This window comes from Neodiprion pinetum, chromosome 7 (genome assembly GCF_021155775.2).
Source record: "Neodiprion pinetum isolate iyNeoPine1 chromosome 7, iyNeoPine1.2, whole genome shotgun sequence".
NCBI classification, from domain to species: domain Eukaryota; kingdom Metazoa; phylum Arthropoda; class Insecta; order Hymenoptera; family Diprionidae; genus Neodiprion; species Neodiprion pinetum.
In genome coordinates this window covers 487672-503175 of record NC_060238.1, presented here as the reverse complement: position 1 = coordinate 503175, position 15504 = coordinate 487672, and the positions used below count along the sequence as shown (strand labels likewise).

General features: G+C 42.9%; 2 protein-coding genes across 7 annotated transcripts; one reads left to right on the top strand and one right to left on the bottom strand.

Annotated features, from left to right (window-relative positions):
• The first annotated feature begins 610 nt into the window (after positions 1-610).
• On the top strand, positions 611-3887 carry LOC124223395 (melanization protease 1). Of its 6 annotated transcripts, none has more exons than XM_046635304.1 (4): positions 611-1110; positions 2151-2353; positions 2455-3021; positions 3127-3887. In XM_046635304.1, the coding sequence occupies exons 1-4, from the start codon at positions 1050-1052 to the stop codon at positions 3484-3486; spliced, it is 1191 nt and encodes a 396-aa protein (XP_046491260.1). In that variant the 5' UTR covers positions 611-1049; the 3' UTR covers positions 3487-3887. The 6 variants fall into 6 exon arrangements, with proteins under 6 accessions (XP_046491260.1, XP_046491265.1, XP_046491261.1 ...); XM_046635309.2 differs by having other exon boundaries at positions 612-1101; positions 2172-2353; XM_046635305.1 differs by having other exon boundaries at positions 612-1101.
• On the bottom strand, positions 3386-13792 carry pyx (transient receptor potential channel pyrexia). Its single transcript, XM_069137760.1, has 15 exons — positions 12755-13792; positions 12547-12684; positions 12099-12394; positions 11695-11877; positions 11320-11623; positions 10846-11223; positions 9208-10755; positions 6904-7475; positions 6611-6811; positions 6345-6512; positions 6031-6258; positions 5677-5949; positions 5451-5573; positions 5204-5348; positions 3386-4928 (listed from the first exon to the last, which is right to left on the bottom strand). Exons 1-15 carry the CDS (start codon positions 12782-12784, stop codon positions 4500-4502), a joined length of 5016 nt encoding a protein of 1671 aa, XP_068993861.1. The 5' UTR covers positions 12785-13792; the 3' UTR covers positions 3386-4499.
• Positions 13793-15504: the final 1712 nt, after the last annotated feature.

Genomic DNA, 15504 nt, shown 5'->3' with positions numbered 1-15504 from the left:
ACCTTTACGCATCACCACTACCGAGCCGTAAGTGTCAGAGATACTTTTTGCTTTCCTGGTATGAAAATTCAAGTTATTACGGCAAGTTCAAAAACAGAATTGGCGATACAGCAGCTGAAGGAGCCCGCAGTTTGCCTTGAAATGAGATTGTAAGATTCCAATGCTGCGTGCGATTTCATCATCGACATTTCCTTCTCTGTTTTGCAATCAAAATCATTCCACAGATAGTACGCAAATGTGCAATTGTACTCTGCGCGAGTCTGCACGGAACCTGATGAGAAATAACGCGGAATAAACTTTCAACCCAACATCGACAGCTATAGACATTGCAAAAAATTCTCAACACCTTCCGATGAATCCTGGATTGACATTATACGAACTGCGCAAAACGACGACACGATACGAATCCGAGAAATTATAGCGCGAGGCGTCGTTCGGAGTAGCCTGATGATAATTTAGCCAGAATCCGATAGCGATGGGAATCCCGTTTGGTGGGACAGCACGGCGGGCATCCAAGGTTAATCACGAGAGGATACGCATAGTGGGGTCATAGATGCGTATGTATAGACGCGGTGACCACTTACGCGTACGTATTATAATTGTATGCAGAATCGTACAGGCAGTGGTCGAGTCGGGGAAACTCATCCTCGTCGTCAGTCCGTCTTTGTTGGAGGCATCGTCGACGACGATACAGACGCGTTGTCGCTGAGGTCAACCGCTCCATCTCCATCCATCGAAGCCTGGAATCCCCCGACTCGAGCCAAGCTCTCGTATTTAGCCGACAGTTGGCTGTTGAGAGTCAGACAGTGTCATCAACGAAATGTGCCTCAGGTCCTGCCGTTCGTGAAAGACAAACGACGCTGGTGCAGCATTGATATTTCTCTTTTGCGACCAGCCGCATACTCGAACAATTAATCATATCGTAGGCCTTGCGCAGAGCCTTGTTGAGCCCGCTATAAAATTATATTATTGCGACTATTGGCTGATTTATCCTCGATCGGGATTTACCGGGGGTATTCTTTTCGCCACACATCAGCCAACTACAGGTGATGCTGTTCTACTTGGGAATTATTTTCCTTGCGATTTCGGAATCCAATGGACGTGAGTATGGTATGAAAAATGAAAGGTGCAGGTGGTGGCTCACGGTGATTAGCGTTACCTCTACAAATTTCGGATACGTGAGAATGGGTGTCTACACATGTGATTCACAAGTAATTAATTTTCAATAACAGAGGCAGTACTTAGAAGCGTCCTATCGCTTGAAAATATTTATATATATATATATATATATATATATATACATGTGTATACATATATATTCGCGTATACCTATGTGTGCGTCATACATGCATGCGCAAAGCTACGCTAATTGCTCACTAAGCCAAAGTACGTATGACGCATATCCGTAACGCATAAATGCAGTGTTTATGGTCAACGCACTAAGAATAAATGGTAATGGCACTAACGAAATAATTTTATCTGTACGAATAATATTTCCAGATGTTATTAACATTATGTACCACAATGGCGGGCACCATCAAACCCGTTTTCTTCGAATGGAAACCGGTACCCGTCGCTGTGATACACGTACCTACGCTACTCTTATTTCAGCTGGAAAAGTCACTGTAAAAAATTGCAAAGTTTTACACACATGTATATTGTACACATGTACGTACAATGTATATGGCATGTACTCCGACAGGTTGGTATATCTTCGTGTCTAACACATAATATGTATCGTAATCATGGAGTTGCCGAAATTTGTAAATATTTTTCTCCGAGTTCGCTACTTGAAATGGCCGGAGTAAAATTAGATCTTCACCACGGACGGCCTTAGCCACCTTTTTAATATTCACAAAATGATGACTCGAATACCAATTATTTCCCGGTTCGTCAATTTTCTCGAAATTCGTTAATAACCTCTCAACAGGTAACTAACTATGTATATATATATATATATATGGAAATGCTTGTCCATCTCTGCGATCACCCAGCTTCCGCAGAAACGTACGATGCAGGGCAGAGGCGTTAACTTGATTGGTTGTCGTACATTGCCACGCAATTTGGTAACAAATCGGGCGTCGATGGGTACCCCTGCCCTACCACATATTTGCTTTGGAAGGGCCAAGGCTTTTTATTTGGCGTTTCAGAAAGGTTTTTTCCTCCAGAAGAATCATGCCGGAGCGTGTCGGGTACCGCGGGCGACTGCGTCAACATCAACGAGTGCGGACAGCTTCTGGAGTTGTTGAAGCAGCCCCGACCATTGCCAACCTCAACCTTGGACATTCTAAGCAAATCCCAGTGTGGATTCGATGGACGTATGCCGAAGGTTTGCTGCCCACGGAACACGCAGGTATGCACGATATTATAATATACCTGTATTGACAAACCTAATGCGAAAAGGGCCGCGCCGCTCCAACATCTACATCATTCTTGTAATTCTACAACGAATAGCCTGCACCGACGGCGACGAACGCTCCAGATATGACAACCGATGTTAGTACGGGAGTTCCACAGCCGCCGGACGTTACGCATCATCCGAATCTGCGATTGCTCGACCACCAACGGTGCGGACCGATTACAGAGTCAAAAATCTTCGGAGGTAACAAAACGTCGGTATTCGAATTCCCGTGGATGGCATTGATCGGTTACGACGTCGGAAAGCGAGATCCCGAGTTCAGGTGTGGAGGTTCCCTGATTTCTAAACGATACGTCTTGACCGCCGCCCATTGCGTTACCGGGCTCTCTTCGTCGCTCCGGTTGGTGGGGGTCCGAATAGGTGAACACGACCTCAGCAAAGAGCGTGACTGTAACTATGAGGAAGGGGTCGAAATCGCCTGCGCCGCGAGGTACCAGGACTTTTTGGTCGAAAAGTCGTACGCCCACAGTGGATACAATAGGGAAAAGCTGCAGAACGATATAGCCCTGATTAGAATAAACGGGGATGCTGATTTCCAGCCGGACAGCGTAAGGCCGATTTGTTTACCAATTGGGAACGCCGCGACGATCCAGCGACAAAAGGTGCGTTCCCCTATCCAAAATAGGTAACCTGCATACGCGTTTTGTAATAATATTCTCTCTGCGTGATGGTACAGGTGAATAATTAATACGAATTATTACAAACAGTTGATCGTTACTGGATGGGGTACGACCGAGTCGGGTTACAGGAGTCAAGATCTGCTGAAGGTGAAGCTGCCGGTGATGCCCAATCCCAAGTGCGCCAGCTTTTACAACAACCTCTCGAACCCGCTTGATATATCGTACAAGCAACTCTGTGCCGGTGGTTCGAATCAGATGGACTCCTGCTCGGGAGACAGCGGGGGTCCCGCGCAATTTCCGGGATTATATTTCAACGGCCAACCGAGATATATTCAGTTCGGAATCGTCAGTTTTGGACCAAGGCAGTGCGGAATCGAAGGATTCCCCGGTGTCTACACGAGAGTCCCTTACTACATGGACTGGATACTTAACACAATGACCGAATAATATTTAACACCTCTTATATGAATAGACTGAAAGAAACGCATGATTCCACGGCACGATTTACAATCAGGCTGCACTATCTGTAAATACGCTCTTAGATGACGGTGGTTGTAGGGTAGGTTAGTCGCAAAATTCATGGCGAATCGTGTATAAGGCTTGGCTCTGTTCGATGTTATTGCGTAGTTAAATACGTTCCCTCTCCGTATAGCCACATGCATGTATAACATATCTACCTACATATGTACGATATATGTATACGATACCGTGGAATGCATAATACTTTTTGGCAATTGCTGCGAGCGCGCATCAAGAATTGCACTTCGCTACGAGGTAATCCTTTATAATCAGTTAACCTAATTAATTTGTTTACTTTATTGCTATATTAATAAAACAATACTTTACAACTGTCAGTGTTTAAACCGTCAAAGTAAACGCCTATCAATTATCTGCGGTAAGAACACGTGAGCTGAAAGTCTTTAATCGCATTCAAAGATTTTCCAATTTTCATCTTTAAAATTAGAAATATTAGCCGTTCGCAAGTGTGCTATGTATAATTTATTCAATCCAAGAGATTACAAAATTTCATAAGATTTTGTCAGCAAAGACACTTGGTTCTTCTACGGTTGTTGAGACACTGTTGTACAATTGAATTGTACCTATAATAAGTGCGTAATTGAAATGCTTGTTAAAATTGCGCTAAAGTGTAATGACGGTGCTTTCAAGAGCATAAAAGCATATTATCCGTGTGCAAAATCATGTAAAATGTCTTGATGAATGTCTACGATATTCAATATTTTGGCAGAACTCGGATATGTTCTATATCTACGTTAAACTAAATTGCACAGAACCCTATTAGCAATTGGCTCGCCCGCACAGTTTGAACGAGACACATTGTCCGTATACAAATTAAAGACCGACTAAGCCATAGTTCTCCTCGATTGATCATAGCGATTATTCCTATACGTTTACTTCACCTGTGGAGAATATACTCTCAAACTTTTGGTAAATATTTAGGTCTATTTAGTCTTGAACCGCTCGACGCTATCATTATTTTCTTCACTTTCGGACGCGCTCGCGTTATTCTCGTCGCTTGGAATTGAATCGCTCGAATACCTCTCATACTTGTCATCGTTATCCTCGATGAGTTGCGCAGTTTCATTTATGGAAACCTTCAAAGGACCCCTGTCGCCTTTTTTCTTTGACAACCCGGATGATTTCACGGATTTCCTTGAGTCCGATGATTTTGAAGAATTGCTGCTGGATACCGATGTTCCTGAGCTAGCGACTGAACCGGAATTTGGTCTTGAACTACTCCTACTGCTGGAATAAGATTCAACGCTTCCCGAGTTAGGTCGTTTGGTTCTTTTCTTCTTAGATTTGTTACTGGTACCTACTGATGCACGGCGAAGCGGTGATGTTTGAAAATTCTGAAAGTATTCTTCCATCTTTATTTTTTAGCGTATCGAGAGATAGTTCGCGATAAATTCAAACGAGTCAAGACGGCATGCCAAAATGAAACATTGACAGGACCAACATATTTCTTACATTGCTTCAAATCTCTCCAATTTTAATTCTTTCCGCAAGCTTTTCTAGCACCCTATGAAAGAGTTCAACATACGGTAGTAAAAACAGGTACACCTATCAATTAAATTCTGATCATGTAAATGTGAGATTAGGCGTACAATCTTAACCCGTGTGCTGGCAAGTTCTTTTCCGTTACCTGCGAGTGTCGTTCAAACAACGTTGGGATTTGCGTCACTCGACCAAGCATCATTTCCATGTGGAGACGATGGCGTTCGGCTAGTTCTCGTGCCTCGTCCCGGCGCAGGGAAGCCCTCAGAGCCAAATCCTGTTCATGTTCATGCCTTTGGGAAGTAATGCCGTATTAAAACATTAGATTTTACAGATTATGAACACGGTTTTAGTTTTTTCTCGGAATCCAATTACGTTCAAGTGGCATAGAATACCTCGCAGCAGCTCTCAAGGCTCGCCAGGCGGGCCTGCGCCGCACGACGGACTCTCTGCTCTTCAAAAATTGTTCTCGACGTCTTTCTTCCATCCGTTCTTGAATTTCACGTTCCATTTTCTCTCTGATAGAAATATAAATGCACATCACCGATTATAATTTACAATACAGAATATGTGCAAATCAGCTATGCAATTTTAGCCATGTACATATAGGACGCGATATACCTGGAAGCTTGACATCTCAACACAGCCGCTAAGTTGGTACCCTTCGTGGATAAGCTGGTGCTGGTCATAGCTGATCTAGACCTCTCAGAAGGCAAAGGTGTAACACTGGCTCCTGTAGATTCCCTTCCTCCGCATACTCGTTCGATACCCAACTCCCGTGATAGACTAACAAACTCTCCGTTCACAGACCTCATCCGCTCCCGAGCAGCCATCGATGGAGGTAACGAAGATGATTTCAACAACTCCGAGGCCCGAACTTTTTTTCTTAAAGATCTAAAAGTGTTTGAATGAATCGCCATCAATTGTAGCTGGAGTATACTATTATTTCTGTCAGTTCTGCCCGATGAATATCACCTGTAAAGGTCATCTTCTATCATTCGGTCATAAACATTGGTACTGAATAAATTTTTCGGCACAGGCCTTGCGCGAAATCTCTGAGCCAAGCGTGAACCGTTGGTCAAGGAACTGTTTCGGCATAATTGCGGACTTGAGCGAGTCAGAGCTCTCCGAGCGCATTCCAATCTGAATGGCCGAACCTGTGACATGAGACTCCAGGCACTTTCTTCCCGTACCATTCGACTTCTGGGAATCATTTCGAAATTGTGATTAGAATTACATGAAATTAACACCAATCGGAGAACAGTATATCTGAGAATGGTATATTGTACCTTTCTTCCTTCTCAGCGAGTAACTTGTCGTACATCGGAAGTTTTGAAGTTAGAGGAACAGGCCTGGCATGACGCTTGGTTAGAGAATTCCGTTTGCCAGCTACGTTCTTTGTTTCTCTCTCTTCGGCCTGCAGTTCAACTGCCGACATGTATTTTTCTGCTTCCTCTCTGGAATTGTTTACACCAAAAATAAACTAAGCCACCTGTTGAGTATGGACCGATAAAAATTCGCGGGTCTTCTATTGTAAAAAAAAAAAGCTTTTTACCTGATGGTGAAATTGAAAGGCTTGGGCACAGTCGGGTGCCACTTTTTTGGACTATCCGGAGGAAGGCTTTTTGTTTCCATACTATCACCCGCGTCACTCTCTACGCTTTCTCTACTTTTCGATTGGCTCCAAGTACTCCAGCTTTTGGTCGCCGAGTGAATTTCCCTGTTGCGCAAAGTCTTTGCATCTTTATCTTTACAGCTGGCAAATGAAAAATCTGTCAGCTTTGATTGTTGGTCAATAAATGGTTGGGAAGAAAATTTCAACTATCCCAATTTACTCGCAATCCATACCGATAAGTCAAGAGGTCTTGATCTTCAGCGAGGCCAGCAAATTTTCCAGATGGAAATGGTAACGGACTCTCCATCCTTGATTCTTCAAAACTGCATTTCATCCCCTGCAAACTCAAATTGTTGTAGTCCGTGCACCACTGTCTGATCTTCTTACATTCCAAGTCTGAAATGTTCTTGGGGTGACCCACAATTTTTCCATTGTTTTCTTCAAGACAGTTCTTCAGATTCTTGAGTAGCGTGCGTTGCTTTCGTTTCAAATAATCCAATTTCTGTTTGAATTGCTCATTGGACAAATGATTGACGTCTCCGTAATCAGGTATGCTTTCTAAGAAGTCCATAAAACTCGCAAAATTCCCTTGAGGAAACGATACGTAAGACGCGTCCTCATTGCTTCTATTGATGAAGTTTATTTTACGACTCTTGTCTCCGGATGTGCAATGTTTATTCTTCAAGACCTTAGGACGTTCGTACAACGGAGTCGGTTGCCTACTAAACGGATCTACCGGCATCTTTATGCAAGAGTGATTGAATGTAGTGCCCTGGTGCTCCGACATTTCACAACTCACGGGTAACTAAACGATTGTACTTTGGCTACTTGACTAATTCACGTTCGTGTAGACGTCGCCATGGAGACTGGGCCAGTGCATCGCATCCACCTTTCCAAGTCAAGCTGGAAAAGATTGCATATTTGATCAATAATATGGATTGTTGCAATTGTCGTCAAGACTATGAGTTTATATTGAGATTTTCGGCTAGGGGAGTACTTGCGTATATACCGATGAGAATCAATAAACGTACAAAAAATGCGGGAAACCTCCTAAACGATACGATTGATTCCATTTGTGATGAGTACATTCTCTACTTTCAAGCGCGTCACTAACTTTGTCCGGTCTAAATTTTCAATTTCCGTAAGAACATTAAATTTACGGGAAAATTGAGCTGACGGTTTCGTACCTGACAGCTCGAATAGGTATTTATGTTTGCGTATGTGCTGTGATGTTTGTATGTTGGATCATTCAAACGCGAATGGTGCGGATACGAATCTCGTCTGCTTGATTCGTCGAAAGTTCCCTTTCCCCACGTCACGTGACGCCTGTGTGTACAAAATAGGGAAATCAAGGATAACCTAAGATGGCGGCCATGACCGGCGTTATGTCGGTGTCATCGGGTTGTGGGTTCGTCGCTTCTTTCTACCACAAGTGCAAAGTATTTCTACCCAATTCTTACTCGCTGTCTAGGAAATATTGCAACCCGACGAGCCACAATGAGAAACATTATGACATTGTCATTACTGGCGGTGGAATGGTGGGGACAACATTGGCCTGTGCGCTAGGTTAGGATAATTGCTTATTACATATTGCCACCAATGACGAAAACTGAATCCCTTTTAGACAAATTCTTAGCAATTGTTTCAGACGTTAGTTCAACTAAGCGATAAAAATTTCATTTCACAGTAACAGCCGCTGACAGTTTTCCCATTGCTCAAAGTCCTTCGTTTTATGATATTTTTTCCGTTTACGTTATTCATAATTAACTGTTCAATGTCCACCAAGGTCTTTTCTGGTCGTTGAATCTTCCGCCATGCACTTATTCATAAGTACTGTCCTCGTTGTCGATGAACTCATTTTGCCGACAAAATGGAATTTGGATTGAAGCTGATCATTGATCTTCTATTTCAGCCAATAACCGAATATTGGAAAATAAACGTATACTTCTACTCGAGGGTGGCCAAAGGCAGGATTACCAAGTGCAGGATAAATATTCCAATCGAGTTGTTGCTTTAAATCAGCAGACTCGCACTCTCTTGTCAAGTATAGGAGCATGGAAACGTATAGAAGCAGTTCGCTATACACCCGTAAAGAAAATGCAGGTATTAAAATGGTTGGAATAGCTTTTATTTTACCTCGTACAATCATCGTTCGGTTCAAGTTGGAAAACTGCTTGGACTGTTTGTAGGATCAATCTTACTATCTAATAATTGAATAGGCATGTTAACGTTAGTTTATGTATAGGTGTGGGATGCTTGTTCCGATGCTATGATCACATTCAACGAGGATCATTTGGCAGACGAGTTGGCTTACATAGTGGAAAATGATCTGCTGCTTCACGCCGTCAGCCAGCAACTCTCGAATAAGGATTCCGTGGATCTAGTCTACGGTGCCAAGGTGGATGATGTTTCACTACCAACAACGCCGGGTCAAAATGCTACAATAACTTTGCAAGATGGTAAACGATTCGGAACAAAGTTGTTGGTGAGTATTTATAGTCCATCTCGTAACTTACACTTCTCACAGCTGATCATTACCCGTTTTGATCCATTTCTTGGGCGATGAGTTCAATTCTTTTTGTCAACACGTCTAATTGCGTTCCTAATTTACCCGAGCATTTCTTCAGGTCAGCAACTAATTCAGTAACCTGCTGTCTGCTGTATTCACTAGTCGAGGGAAATCTCTGAATTTTGCTCATTCTTATGTCTCCGGCACTCGTACTAATCAAGCTTTGATTTGACGGGTATCTAGGTACTCTGTTGCGAAGTTTTTTCTTTGCAACCAAGTGATACACAGCTTTCGCCAAGTCTCTTGGAAGACATTTATCTCTCGGATCATTGGGGCGAATGTTTACACCACAGTGATGCGGGGGATGCAACAGTAAGGCTCCTTTACGAAATATCCTTACTATTTTTATAGAAGTGTAATCCAAGAGTTTTGAGAACAACAAACTTTCCAAGTGTGCCACCAGCTCGGCTCTTCTAATCAATCTCTCTAAGCCGGCACAGCGCTGCAGCTCTTGTATGTCGGAAACGGCAAGACCTACCAGTAAATTTGTCAAAATCACAGTGACCAATATAACGAAAACTAAGAACATGAGGTGCATAGTAGCGCCACGCGCGATTGAGATATCCGTGGCATTCCAGAACATGTCTTCAAATTCCAACTCTCCCGACATCATTACAATTGTTTTTATCAATCCCACCCCTGGATTTGCGAATGACTTGTAGTCCTTATGAATCACTGTGAAACCTAATGAAAAACCGACTATTAAACATGAATAGGCACCAAGGAATTTAAAAAAGTTTACCGCGACTTGTGTGAACATTTGTATGTAAAGGCCAAACATTGGAAATCGGCCGACGACTATCATGAGCTCAACCCAGACTAATGTAACACCTATTGCCGCGGCATGTAGGGACCAGGTTGTGCCCTGCCAGATTAAAACTATCGCAGAAATGATAATGACGCTCCACTGCAGCCAATTTTCCCAGCGTTTTGCGTAACCTGTTATGCCATGAGCTACTTGAAAAAGTTCTTTACACGCTAGCGTACATGTGAACCCAAGTACAGGCCAGTAAAGAAAATTACTCCACTTGTACCATTCCATATAGAATGTTAAGAAAATGTAAATACTGAGTATAATCGCGAACAGAGAGTGAAAAATTAGGCTAAACACAAAGAATTTCCTGATACGCAACCACTTCAAGTGCAAGAAGGTTTCGCATAGCGGATGTTTCAAAATATGTCTCTGGCCAGCTTCGATCAAACAAAGAAATAACTCTGCCTCGCCTCGACCACCGGTCATCAGGGGTCTAAAATCCAGCTTCAACTCGCAGTCTACATCGCCCAGTTCATGGTCATGCAAAGAAATAGCCTGATCGAGTCGCCCCACGTATTTTGGCAATACGTTGGGGGTTCTACGCACGATGAAACACAATGCCGAAATTCCTCCCTTCGTGCGCGCCGTAACATCCGCACCTTTGGTCAGCAGCAGTGTGACCAGTGACGAATTTTCGTTCAAAGCAGCTGTATGCAGCGGTGTATATCCGTACTTGTCGGGCTTGTTCACCAGAGCTCCTGCCTGTGGATGATTGAGTACATTGACGAACAGCCAAATGAGTGGAAAATACATTACGTAAGTCACAATCGATGTATCGGGAAGTAGAATTACCTGGATTAACGCTTTCACCAATTCTCCACCCCTCATAGCTTTGGCGACGGCGGCGTGCAGTGGTGTTCTACCGTCGCTATCTTCCATATTAACGCTACTGCCGGCTTTAATCAGGAGATCCACCGTTTCAGCAGACTGGGCCAATGCTGCCAAGTGCATTGCTGACTGACCTCTGGCATTTCGTGCATCCGACGGTGCTCCTGCTTCCAATAGTAACTTCGTGCAATCTGCGCTACCTTCTTCCGCAGCTAAGTGTAACGGCGTCGATCTTGCACTTCCAAATTGTACCCTTACGTCTGCACCGTAGTTCAACAAAAGACTTACGCAACGTGCTGAGCCTAAACTGGCTGCAACGTGCAACGGCGTTTCCGTGTAAACCTGCATACAACAAACCCGACAATTTCGGTGATATGCGTATAACCATTGAGGACGATGGACCCATAATTGAAGAAAAATTTGATCCTTTAAAGTTACCACTGAATTATTTGGAGAAGCACCCGCCCTCAGTAGCTCTTCTACGCAATCACTGGCGTCATTTAGGACTGCATAGTGCAGCGGAGTTTTCTCATGGTCCATGCTGTTCCCTGACAGACCGGCATCCACGTTGGCACCAGATTTGAGCAGCAGCTTGACAGACTTGACATCCCCAGCTGCTGCTGCACAGTGTAGCGGAGTGCACTTTCTGTTCACATCCCACTCTTCCGGGTTGCCATTATGTTTCAACAACTCCTCGATTATTTCAACCGAACCTGAACATGCACCCAAGTGCAGGGGCGTTCTGTGAAAATATTGAATTGGGAATGCTTCCAATCTCCAAGTAATACAACTGATTTTATGACATTTACAAACCTGCCGTCACCATCGCAAGCGTCAACACGTGCCCCTCTCTGCAACAGGTACTTCACCAGCTCTAACTTTCCAAAGAAACAGGATACAAGCAGACAAGTGTTTGGCCATTTGGAAATCAGCTCACCAGGAGCTGCCGCTGCAGCTGCGTCGTTTTCTGCAGCCAGTGACGCTTTCCTTATGTACCTGGAAGCGAGACATTACGTAGTAAACCAAGTTTAAGAAGCTTTCGAAACCATCTCTGTCCGATGTCTCAAACCTTAGAATCAGCCCTACAAATATTTAACATAAAATGTTAAGCGCTTGCATCCCCCTTTCTGCGAAACTCATTCTCAGTACATCTGCTAAGTCGATAAAATAAAGTGTTATTTATTGGAGTAGCTCATTGGTGTAGAGTCACGTTGTACCGATTAACAAAACTAGGAGTCGATAGCCTGTGCCCCCTTATACTGGTATCTCCAACATTGAGGTTTTGACTTTCTCGCAACGCCGTCGTCAGATCATCTCCGTGGAGCGAAGGAATCAGAGCCAGTGCCGCCTCTCCTGCCGGCAGAGCAGACAATGCCAAAATTATATCCTCTTTTTCCCACAGCTGTTGCGACTTGGGACGCTGTCTTGCACAGGCAAACACTCCTAGATCCGCACTGTCTTCGGAAGATATGCTACTGTGGCAGGATTCTGCATCTCTGATATCTTCGTTCTCCTACAATCATAATGAAAAGTAATACTTGCACCGACGGACATTTTCCCAACAAGCAGTTGAAATTCTTCTCCAAAACCATGCCCTGTCATTGTTTGTCTCGTATTCATTCTGCGCCTTAAAATTCACAATGATAGTTAATTCCGATTAATCACCTTGAAATTGACGACGACAGATTGAGGCCTTTTATTTTCAACCGGACTAGGATTCTCCTGCAGGCTCGTAGGACGTCCCGATAGTCTGCCAAAAATATTGAACCGGTTCGGACTTGACATTCTGCGTCTAATCGTATCCTGAAATTTGGTAGTCTTATTTGAAAATTAATGTAACGATAGGCGAATTGCGTTGTCAAAAGATATCAACGTTTCTCTGCCATCGCGACGAGGTGAGCATAAGTCGTCACGTTTCCTCCAATTACCATGTGTGATTGCAATACGGTGAGATGAAATTAGGGGAAAATTCACTCTCACTCTCAGACTTGCGTGCTGTTGCGTAGTCGTGATTTAAACACCGCCATCCACGCGCGATCCTCTATGTTTATTAAACACATCTGCCATATATTTAGCGCACTCGCTCAACTATCTGCATTCCAGTCTGGATTCACTGTGAACTAATTAAAATTGTTGGCAATTTTGTTGGGGTAGAGCAGCGTTAACATGTCGATTTCGTTGATACGTACGTTCAAATGAAACAGTGAACGACTCGTAACTAGAATAACGAGCGACACTGACATCACCGCTCCTAAGTCCGATGCGAAGATCGCTTAGTCGTCACCGCACACGTTCTTATCTGTTTCCGTTCTCCGCCACACATCCGATACTTGCATTAATGCTTTTTATGAATACCGAGGCATTTTCCGTTTTATAAGTGTGCTTTAATGAAACTGCAATGGAAACGCTCGATATCGATGCTGCTTGCAGCGGACCTTTGCCTATTGGATTTGAAAATTGCACCTTCTATCGTTTTACGAACTCTGAAACGTTGAGACGGATAAAAATTAAAACCAGATGAGATGCTGTGGTCTGGAAATGATGAGTAATTGCCGGGATTTCCACGGAATTTGAAAAACCCCAAGGGAGATACGCGCAACAGTTATTATAATATCCAACCAATGTGAATCGTTTTCATTGCGGTAGTTTCCTCTATGACAATTCTTCCCTGACTTTAACACTTTACCGGGAATCGAACAGTGTACATTGCTGAGGTTTAGATTGCAAAGTATTAGCAGTCCTGGACGATCGTACTGTACGTTTCGAGTTATCGTATAAATTAGTGTATGCGACACACTGAGCAGAATTCGACAATTTATCGGTCCGATTTTCTTTTCCCTCGATTTTTATCACGAACTGCCCTGAACTTTTGCGGCTCTCTCGAACTTCTGAAACCAAACTGAAGTTATTTAGAGATATCTACCGCGCCTAACTCACCGCCGCACACGACGCGTTCCTCAATACCGCTAAGCACCCCGCGTCCGTTTCGTCATTTCGAAGTATCACCTATGTCTATTTTTATCTTGTTTTTATTTTATTTTAATCCAACATCAATCCCAACCACGCCGCTTAGCATCTTACTCTCTTTTCGGCTGTTAAACGTGATCAGACACCGGCGATATACTTTAGGCAAATTTTCTTTTCGTTCCACGCGCAGGGGCTGTGTTCGGTTTTCGTATTTTTCAAACCTATGTCCCAAGTCGCTCTCTTCACCATCAACGTATCTAAGGATTTCTGATGTCACATGGTATCGGATATTCGTATTTTACAGATTGGTGCAGATGGGGTTAATTCTTTGGTTCGCAAGACAATGGGAGTACAGTATGTGGCGTGGAACTACGAGCAGATGGGAATTGTTGCTACTGTCAAATTGTCCGAGGTATTGTTACGCAGATCTCAAATAATTCGCCTCAATAATATTCTTCCAATTACGGATTTACTGTCACTTTCACACCTAACGCACAATTATTTGCATTCAGCCTACAGAAAACATCGTAGCATGGCAAAGATTCTTACCAAGTGGCCCTGTTGCATTATTACCGGTAAGTTTCTTCACACCCACGCACTTGCTTAAACAACGGGCCAGCTGTAAGTAAGCAAGCCGCAGCTGTGAAATAATTTCGGAAAAGTTGTTTCACGTTTGAACTTTGTATCCATATAATTCATGTCTCACTTTGAATACAGTTCAAAAATATAAGAATACAGAGTGACCAAAACGAAGGTTGAAATGGGTTAAGGAGGGAAACCGGTTTATGACGTCGAAATTTTGCTGTTTTTCATGATTTTTTTTAACCAGGAAGGAATAATCACAAAATGTTTAAACTTGGAGGATATTTTATTTATGTTTTCAAGTACACTTTGAAATTTTTTCAACTGATTTCCGCCGGAAATAGTGGAGTTACCGCGTGCAGTCCATGGGCGATTGCCATCCGAGCATTTGGCTTGCGTACATCCCTGACGTCGCAATTTTTATCTGTAATCATCAGGATTTTTTTTTTCATTAAAAACATATTTCCTAAGAATATGAACCTAATTTTGATCAAACAAATTGAAAATTGCATGTTTTTGAGGTGTTTGAACACAATGTCATGTTTTTATACTATATTTTTTCATCTTTCTTGCATAAAAACATATATTTTTAATAACAATATAATCTCCGAATTAGGTTCATATCACGTGGAATTGAATAAAGAATATCTACACCAAATATCAGAACGATAACTTTTTGAGCTAGAATGTACGAAAGTCGAAAAAAAGTCGTTTCGAGAAAAACGCGTTTGAAATAAAATGTAGCGAAAACGAGAAATTCAAGGCAGTAATTAATTATAAAAAATGCTCACCGGTTAATCAGCTATTCCAGCACCATATAGAAATCCCTCTTCTTGCTCATATGCGTCATTCTATTATTCAATAGCACAGCGGTATTGAGGCAGGTAGCTGGAAAAGAAGGGCCTGGGCGACCGCTCCGTTATAATTACCGTGCGCTTCTTCACAGAACCGACGGGCGGTCACTTAAGTGCTCATTGCATTCGAACTAATGGGAATTTTGCTTTGAAATTTTGACCACATATTCTTGAATAGTTACTACTAACTAATAGTTAGTACTAACGATTCATGCAATAA